Source organism: Aspergillus welwitschiae (genome assembly GCF_003344945.1).
Source record: "Aspergillus welwitschiae strain CBS 139.54b unplaced genomic scaffold BDQ94scaffold_168, whole genome shotgun sequence".
In the NCBI taxonomy this organism is placed as follows: Eukaryota; Fungi; Ascomycota; class Eurotiomycetes; order Eurotiales; family Aspergillaceae; genus Aspergillus; species Aspergillus welwitschiae.
The window spans coordinates 1-8,123 of record NW_020798862.1 but is presented as its reverse complement, the minus strand read 5'-3'; the positions used below and the strand labels follow the sequence as shown (position 1 = coordinate 8,123).

Sequence of the window (8,123 nt, the reverse complement as noted above, 5' to 3'; positions counted from 1 at the left end):
GTTTCGCAACAACATGCTTCTGCGCTACCAGCGACGGGATTCACGACACTAAATTGTCCCGGACCCTCCATAACTGGTCAATCAACTAGTGTCCGATACTCCGTTATCACCCCCCGGTTATGAAGTATGCCTACTTACAAGAGCAGGGCATATTATCTACCTCTGAGATACATCCCTTGCAGAATTACCCAATTTTGTGAACTGCGGGTATCAGTCAATCAGCGAGAAAGCCCAAAACCCATGCCCGTAATTTGGGCGATCTAAACACCTCAACCAAATCTAGGAAAAATCACACACAACGACACATTTACCGCCATCTACTAAGACAAGGTATCACGGAAAGCCATAGGCGGTCAATTGATTGGCGATGTAAAAATTTACGTCTGTGGTTTTATCTGTTCTTCGACTGAAATGCACGCCACATGGTCAATTTTGTGGCGGTATATGACGGATGGATCTCAAAACCCTTGCGCCTGAGTAAGTGTAAGTTATACTATAACGTACCAGTCACCCATAATACAATGCATATTATAAAAGGAATAAATTCCCAAATTGTGTGGTAAATGATGTAGTTGCCGGTGAATTCGATGATATCAGCATGAAATGGTCTATCTCAATACTGGTTTGTGAATCCGTTAATCAACCGTAGAGATCCCGGCGAGCACATTCGTCTATTGACGATCAGGTAAGAGCGTTTTATTTCAAGCAACCATGGTGGATGTTCAAGCAAACAGGTGTGCAGAAGGTAAAAGACCAGGAGATTCCATGCCAGAAAATTTTTGACGGGTCAATTGCTGAAAGGACCATCACATCTCAGCGGACACCACCGTAGTTCAGAAGATACTGATGATTATTGACCTGATGGAATATATAGCAGCCAGCCCCGAGATCATCTCTGACTGTTCAGACTCTCGAACTCGTTTAATCACCACACTTACATTGTCCGCGTGCGCAAAGCCGCCTTCCCAAATGGACTCGTCCGTAAGTCAGTTGCTATCAATTAATGAGTGTTCTAACAGTGGGTCAGAATGTATTGCGTATTGTTGCTGAGATAAGTGCTCAAGCGCTTCAAATGGATCGTGACCTGCAAACTCAAAAACACGAGTGTCATGCATTACGTGAGGCGCTGAAGAAAACCACCGCTGAGCGGGATGAGGCAGTCCAATTGGCAGATGTCTTATATGAGACAAACCAGCAGATGGGCGCGGTTATAGACCACTTTCTGCAGGAGCGTGCAAACGACGGGCGCGAGTCGGAGTCGTTCGAGGTCATATTAACCCATGTTCTGCGACAACGGGACAGATCTGATAATGGAAACAGACCACAGAGCTCTATCGCTACTGGGGAGGAAAAGGGTAACGGATCCGCTATTGAAGAGAATCCTGGTTCCGTTGGAGCAGACACACAAGTTGCAGGCATATGAACCGGGGGGGTTGCACATTGAAACGGTTTACTGTACTTTCGATCGAGGTAGTAAAGATATCTTCCATAACATCTTCAGACAGTATACCGTGAAAATATCTTTTACAAGCCGAGCAAGAAGAAACAAAGATCTTTCACGAACCTAAATTCAGACTAAATGGATGCACCATGAGCTCGATCTCTTCGTATCTTTCTCATATACCTGTCGTTGGGCAGTAGAGGAATAGGTAGAATAGGCGGGATTGACTAATGGGTACAATAGCATATCCCCTTGAATATCTCTTAATATATTGCCAGCTACCAGCAGCTAAATGTACCAGACCAAATCTAGACCCGCCATCTCACCCCACCCATCCGGCGAGCGTAGGATCACTTCGAGAGCATCACCTCCCTCGTGGACAATCTCAAGACATCATTGTCGCGAAGTTTTAATTTCTTCAACCGACGCTCCCACCAATTGCGTCTTCTCACCCAAGGCCTGGACGTCAGACACGCTCATGTGCGGAGCCCGTAGTCGTCAATCGGTTGAAATCATCCGCATGATCGCTTTGATCTCGGCGTCTCATATCAGCCGTTCCTCCCAAGACAGGTCCATCATATAGAGCCGTGACGGTGGCCATGAGCTCATTGCCCTTGGTTATGGTTGCTTCGAGCCATCGGAAGGACGTTTGCGTGACCGGGTAGGCGGTGATGAGCAGCACATCGCCGGGACTGGCGCGTGCATGGTATGACGAGCTGACCCGGCGAATAGTACCTTGGTCGGGCAGTGCGGCGAAGACACGATGGCAAAGCAACTCGATCAGCAACCAGTTCTTAGTCACCCGAGAATCGTGTGGCAGAACAGCTATGGCTTGAATGCGGAAGGGTGAAGGCGAGTAGAACGTGAGGGTCCGCAGGAGCCGTTCTTCCAGTTCCGCAGACGGGTAGCTTATGTCGAATGAAGGATTCGTCTCGTCGGAGGGCGACGATGTACAGCACGGACAGAACGGAGAGAATGACTCCGGCGAGGCTGCATCCGCTGCAGTATTCGTGTCTGAGGTAACTGGCAGGGTGATTGGGGTGGTCGGTCGACGCTGTCCAGAGTACGACATCTCTCTTGCCTCCTAATGCGATAAGGCGGACTAGGAAAGTGAAGATGATAAGACGAGCTTGCTGGAAAGGAAGAATATGGCATCCACTCTAAGCTCTGAAAACATAACCAACGCCTTGTGTCAAAGCAGCGAGCGATGCAGAAGACGTAGGTGGGTATAAAAGACAAGGCTATGAGTTTTACAGGGTCAACGGTTGACAAAGGAGTGGATATTTGAATATTAGCCTTAGTCGCCTACCTCTCGTTGATTCCTCATCTTGGGGAGATTGGGCATTGGCGTTGTTCATATGGACAACGAGTGTTAATATCGACCAGACATAAATTCTGTTTTATGGAATACAATTGTCAGACGATCTGTGTAGAGCAACTTTACTAGCAGATAAAACATGCTACAAATAAGGTCCGGCAAATTGCCAACATACGACAAACGGGTAAGATCTAGTTCGTTCATGACGGAGGGGTTGTTGTGGGCAGTTCCACCCATTCGGTTTTGTTGCACAAACCACTACTGTACCCCAGGACCAGACCTGGGCACATTCAATAACCGAAAACCCGTCTTGCCTCAGCAAGTGATCACAAGTACTGTTGAACTGAAGCGGTTGAAGTCGGCAACCCTCATATGGCAGGGGCTCACCATGGGCAAACAGAAGTATACTCTTGGTACCTAGACGCCTTGGTCATCACTTGCACATAAGATGAGGCAACCTTGGCCATGCTGGATAAAAGAAGCAAAATGGACACGATATGTTCCTGATAGACGACCGCGAATGAACGCAATTCGCATGGGTCTTCGGGAAGTGTCCAAAGTCCCGAGATAGCAATGAAAAGCGCACTCGGCTACGCCCACAATGCCGCGAGGCACTGGCGAACCATATCTGTAACTCCTTTCCTGCCCAAATCCGCTCAACAATATTGAACAAGCTGACATATCTAGATGACCGGCTTGCGGTGAGGGTCTATCCCCGGGCTGTACGACTGAAGCAGGCCCAAGGGATGGGTATGCCTGGTCGGTTACTGATGCAAAGGCACATTGAATGAACACTAGTCTGGCCATTGGGTCGGTGGGCCTGTACGATGCAATATGCAGAGATATCGGTCGGTCGATCGAGGCCGTCCGTCCTGTTGCAGTGGCAGACGTGACACCGGGCTCTGAGGTAGGCCACCCTCAACGGACTTCGGTGTGGAGCTAGTCCGCTTATTCTTCCCATTCAGCGTCCGTCAATGTCGAATAATGCTGCGTCGCTCACTGCGAGGATTGAGCGTTTAGTACGAGTAAACAACCAACAGCGAGCGGAGCTCGATCGCCTCCAACGTATGGTCACGGAGGTCACTGACATATCCGAAGGCTGGAAAATGAGATGCACGCAACTAAGAAAGGATCTTCTTAGGGAACAAGGCATAGTATGCAGCTTGGAAGAAGCATCAAGTAATCTTCAACGCCATGTACATGAAGCTGTCCAATCATCGAGGCAGCGTCGAGTTCGCCAGGTCAACGGTGAAGACACTGCTTTGGCTCCCACGGAGGCTGATCGGAACTGATTGAGATATGGAGTTTTTGGGGCAAAGTAAAAGTGACCAGAGAAGTACTGCTGCAACTACCAAGCACGTGGTCCGGGCACACAGACACTTCGTTCTTGCGGGTTCCCGCCCCTTGTTGTCTGCCTTTGATTACTTAGGGAACCGTTCACAAAAAGGTGCCATAACAATCCAGTAGAAAGCTCCCTATACGAGTGAACAGGCCCGCATGTTTCGTCTCCCATGTATGGCATTTGATGAGACTGTCAGCCGTGACACTCCGGTCGTAGTTATAGTAAAGACCGCGCCGCTGCTTGAGCGTGAGTAGACATATAAAGCAGTCCTCCGCAGCCCACTACAGTATAAGACCACCCAACAAAAGCAATTGCAGTCAGACACCAGGAGCCTTATCTTCATGGCTACTTGGAGGGAAGGACCCACAGTGGACAGGACCTTTGTGATCAACGGTGCCAACGAGGGTGACCCCATCTTTGGCCACTGTGACAATCTATCGAGGAACTTAATAGACGATGACGTTCCTCCAATCCAACGCACCATCGCAGCAGTGCCATGTGAGACCACTATAGCCGCACCGCCGTTGGCGCTACACGCAATCGATATACAGTCTTGTCAACAACCCGATGTTGGTGACCGCAAGAGTGTCTTGGAGTGCAGCGGCCTACCTCCTGAACCAGACCTTTTCAGCATAGAGATGCTCCGGCTTCTTTCGTTGTATTCGGCGGACACGTCCAGATACCGACGCTTTCGGCACAATATGCACCGCAGAGGTGCCGGGCCAATACGGCACCAATTGGAAATCATGCGCCGTTGCGTCAGCGAAGCACTCCGAGCATCAGATGGGTCAATCAACGGCACAGAATTTGTGCGTTTGGTTCTGCGACGTCATCCATGTTATGGCCAGACTACGGTCGCAGCAGCCCTCTTGAGACAGCTGATTCCTGGTTTACTACGATGCCTCGCCAAGGCCAATCGCCGAGGACTACTGAGCATTGCGACAACGGTCATTAAACACTGGGTTACCCAGAAGGATCCATCAGAGTTATCGCAGGATGACAATGATTGTGCAATGTCACTGCCGTCCGGCTGTATCGTTCATGTCCATGTGGGCAATGTCACGGAATTTGAAAGAATATAGAGGGTCTACAATCCTTGATTACAGCTCTGGCGTTTCGAATACATCGTGCTTAGGTGCTATGTGCGAAGCTGTTTCGATTGCAAATCTCTTCTTCTCTCCTCTGCATTGATATAAGTCACTTTCCGTTACTCGTACTTCAGGTACCTATCCACCACCTCTACTAAGAAGCGCTGGTGCCTTCATCCTCCTGAAAATGCACCGCGGGCACAATGACCGCCACATTCTCGTTCTCCGGCGTCGGTTCGCCCGCGCCGCCCGCTGCAGCAGCCTCCATCATCGTAAGATTCTCCCACTTTTCAAACACGCCAATTACACCGTCCCGCAATTTCTGGACCGCTTCTCGAAAGTGGCATAAGCGGGCTTTCTCGCCCCGGCAGCGACTGTTCAACTGGGTGTTTTCGACCACGAGGCTGGCGTGGGTCACCTGCAACTGACTGTTTTCCTTCTCGAGGCGCGAGCTCTCGGCATGCTTCGCAACATACGATTCCTAGAGCTACCGGTAGAGATCCATCAGTCGTACTGCTTGCTCTGCAAGGACTGGGTTTTGGTCATCCGGTTGTTACAACCTGCGATCAGGGTCCGGAACGCCTCGGCGGCCGAGCTGATCGAAGCAAATTATTCATCTTTTGCAAGCGGTCCTCTGGGGAGTGGCTGTGTCATAGCCTGGGAATTGTTAGCTCCCGCCAGAAGCTCAAACATATGCTTCGTGCGAGAATGAAGGTACCTGTGACGGCTGCTGGCAGGGCTCAACAGGCTTGGATATCCTGCCGTTGTCACTGTGTCCCAGGCCTGGTCTCGCCCAGTCCTCGCGCTTGCGCTTGACTGGCCGCCCCTGTTCGTTGCAACGGCTCGTTTCGTTTGATGATGCTTTTGCTGGAATGGAAGAGTGGTCGTGGATACTTCTGGTCCCAGAAATCGATGCGGAGGCTCCTTTTATATGGCGAATACGATGGTGCAGACTAAGTCAAACCCGTCTCACGTTCAAATAAACGTATCTGGGGAGCTTGCCTTTGCCTGACCTTGGTCTCGGGATGCGATTTACCCACTATCCACTGAAAGCCCTTTATCGGGTTTCCCAACGTGAACGACGTGTCCGATTCGCGGTGTTCTGATTGATGAACATTTTGCCCATACCCTACAGCGCAGCTGCGGTCAAGTCAGGCGCGGGCAGTTGGCTCCACGACTGGCGGGCATAACGGCCACAATAAGCTTCTCAATTAACCTGGCCATGGATATTTGGCAGAGGATGCTATGGATATAGGGCTTGCGCGGTTCCCGCAGGATCTGTGTGCTAACCAGGCCATGCGTTTTTGGCGTCCCCCGGCTTGGTTAAAAGTTCGTTTGGTACAGGCTTATTCTTGACTCCAGAGGGCTACAGCTGGCTGATCAACAGGAATCCCACGCGCTAAATGTAGCACGTATGGTCGACTGTTAGTCACAGGTTCCGCACAATATAAAGGCCAGGGACAGGGAGGAATACGGAACTTCTCATTGTGCACGATCCTATGAAGCACAGTGAGCCTCCTCGTCAAATGAAAGGATCTACGCACTGGACGGTGGATGTTGGGTACTATGAAGTGTCGTAATTGCTTCGGTCGGACACGATACCTGGGACTGCGACTACACGCCGCCGTGACCGAAAATGGTCCACATAGCTCAACGCAGCAGAGGCCGGCGACAGAACTCCAGCCGACCCCACCTCCAGACCAAGCTGAGAATGATCGCAGTCGAAGGTCACTCGCTCCATCGCCCGACATCCCACCTCGTCAGGCATCCAGCCAGGGCCAGGGTCATGATCAGCAAGCAGAAAGGTTCCAATCCGTTCCGTGTGTTGTGTCGTGCAGGCAATGACCACAACTCGCACTGCAAATTGGTTTGTCATCCTTCCAGCGCTGCGTGGATGATCGCCGCTAAATCCACCAGGGACCTGGCCTAATCACACTGTTCTCTGCATCGCGTCTCAATTGCACACAAGCATAGTGGGATTGATTGAGATGAATTAGGGCCTTTTTGCGGGATACATGGTGCCCTGGCAGGTCATTGCGGCCACCTACGATATTTCGTTTGACATACATCCAACATCCATATTTTATCCTTAGGCTGGGGCTAGGGACCTTGATTGGGGGACCGACTATAACTGCATCACTTTATACGGCCTCAAGAGGAATGGACTCTTCGGTTTATACTAGCCATAAGTATCCGGCGCACACAAGCATAGTGGGATTGATTGAGATGAATTAGGGCCTTTTTGCGGGATACATGGTGCCCTGGCAGGTCATTGCGGCCACCTACGATATTTCGTTTGACATACATCCAACATCCATATTTTATCCTTAGGCTGGGGCTAGGGACCTTGATTGGGGGACCGACTATAACTGCATCACTTTATACGGCCTCAAGAGGAATGGACTCTTCGGTTTATACTAGCCATAAGTATCCGGCAATGAAGAGGAAATACGCCTGTGTACATCCAATATCACTACTATCGCGGTCTCAACTGGCAACTTAAGTTGTAAAAGCACGGACTATCATAGCTGAAAGCAGCTTGACAATTCATAGAACGAGTGGTTAACTCAGAGTGCAGAGTCGGGCAATACCATCGCTGCGAGCACAACCACCTGGGCCTCTGTAGAGCAGTATCCACCACAACAAAACACAGCGATAACTTTCTCTGTTCTCCTAACCGACAGGCTCTCGATGACTGAGATATTCTGTATATTCTGTCTTGAGCGCACGGTACAGCCAGTATGTTGGCCACCGTTACCCTCAGTTTACCATGGCTACTGGTTCTGGTCGGCCATATTGCCTGGAGACATTCAGCGGTTCTCCACCTCAACATGGAGATTTGACCCTTTCGTTCTGGCCTTATCCATCCATAGAGTAATCCGGAAGGTCACGTTTGATTCTTCACTCCCTCGCAAGCGCAGTGTTTCCAAGACC

The 8,123-nt window shown here is 50.4% G+C and overlaps 6 protein-coding genes across 6 annotated transcripts; 5 read left to right on the top strand and 1 right to left on the bottom strand.

Annotated features, from left to right (window-relative positions):
- Positions 1 to 969: 969 nt before the first annotated feature.
- On the top strand, positions 970 to 1,423 carry BDQ94DRAFT_164653 (uncharacterized protein; the record flags this gene model as incomplete). The annotated part of the gene is made up of 2 exons (XM_026770086.1): positions 970 to 981; positions 1,028 to 1,423. The coding sequence occupies 2 exons, from the start codon at positions 970 to 972 to the stop codon at positions 1,421 to 1,423; spliced, it is 408 nt and encodes a 135-aa protein (XP_026619261.1).
- Positions 1,424 to 1,905: 482 nt separating this feature from the next.
- Positions 1,906 to 2,513, bottom strand: BDQ94DRAFT_178914 (uncharacterized protein; the record flags this gene model as incomplete). Its single annotated transcript, XM_026773239.1, has 1 exon — positions 1,906 to 2,513. One exon carries the CDS (start codon positions 2,511 to 2,513, stop codon positions 1,908 to 1,910), a length of 606 nt encoding a protein of 201 aa, XP_026619260.1.
- A 698-nt stretch (positions 2,514 to 3,211) lies between these two features.
- Positions 3,212 to 3,794, top strand: BDQ94DRAFT_155823 (uncharacterized protein; the record flags this gene model as incomplete). Its single annotated transcript, XM_026768542.1, has 1 exon — positions 3,212 to 3,794. A coding segment is annotated over one exon (230 nt), but the record flags the coding sequence as incomplete, so codon positions are not given.
- A 56-nt stretch (positions 3,795 to 3,850) lies between these two features.
- Positions 3,851 to 4,101, top strand: BDQ94DRAFT_155822 (uncharacterized protein). The gene has a single exon (XM_026768541.1). It carries the CDS (start codon positions 3,866 to 3,868, stop codon positions 4,049 to 4,051), a length of 186 nt encoding a protein of 61 aa, XP_026619258.1. The 5' UTR covers positions 3,851 to 3,865; the 3' UTR covers positions 4,052 to 4,101.
- Positions 4,102 to 4,442: 341 nt separating this feature from the next.
- On the top strand, positions 4,443 to 5,183 carry BDQ94DRAFT_178913 (uncharacterized protein; the record flags this gene model as incomplete). Its single annotated transcript, XM_026773238.1, has 1 exon — positions 4,443 to 5,183. One exon carries the CDS (start codon positions 4,443 to 4,445, stop codon positions 5,181 to 5,183), a length of 741 nt encoding a protein of 246 aa, XP_026619257.1.
- Positions 5,184 to 6,755: 1,572 nt separating this feature from the next.
- BDQ94DRAFT_164649 (uncharacterized protein) lies at positions 6,756 to 7,034 on the top strand (the record flags this gene model as incomplete). Its single annotated transcript, XM_026770085.1, has 1 exon — positions 6,756 to 7,034. The coding sequence occupies one exon, from the start codon at positions 6,756 to 6,758 to the stop codon at positions 7,032 to 7,034; it is 279 nt and encodes a 92-aa protein (XP_026619256.1).
- Between the last annotated feature and the right edge of the window lie 1,089 nt (positions 7,035 to 8,123).

Excerpts from the sequence above, each read along its gene's own strand:
- BDQ94DRAFT_155822 (XM_026768541.1), top strand. The coding sequence starts at position 3,866 with ATGAGATGCACGCAACTAAGAAAGGATCTTCTTAGGGAACAAGGCATA.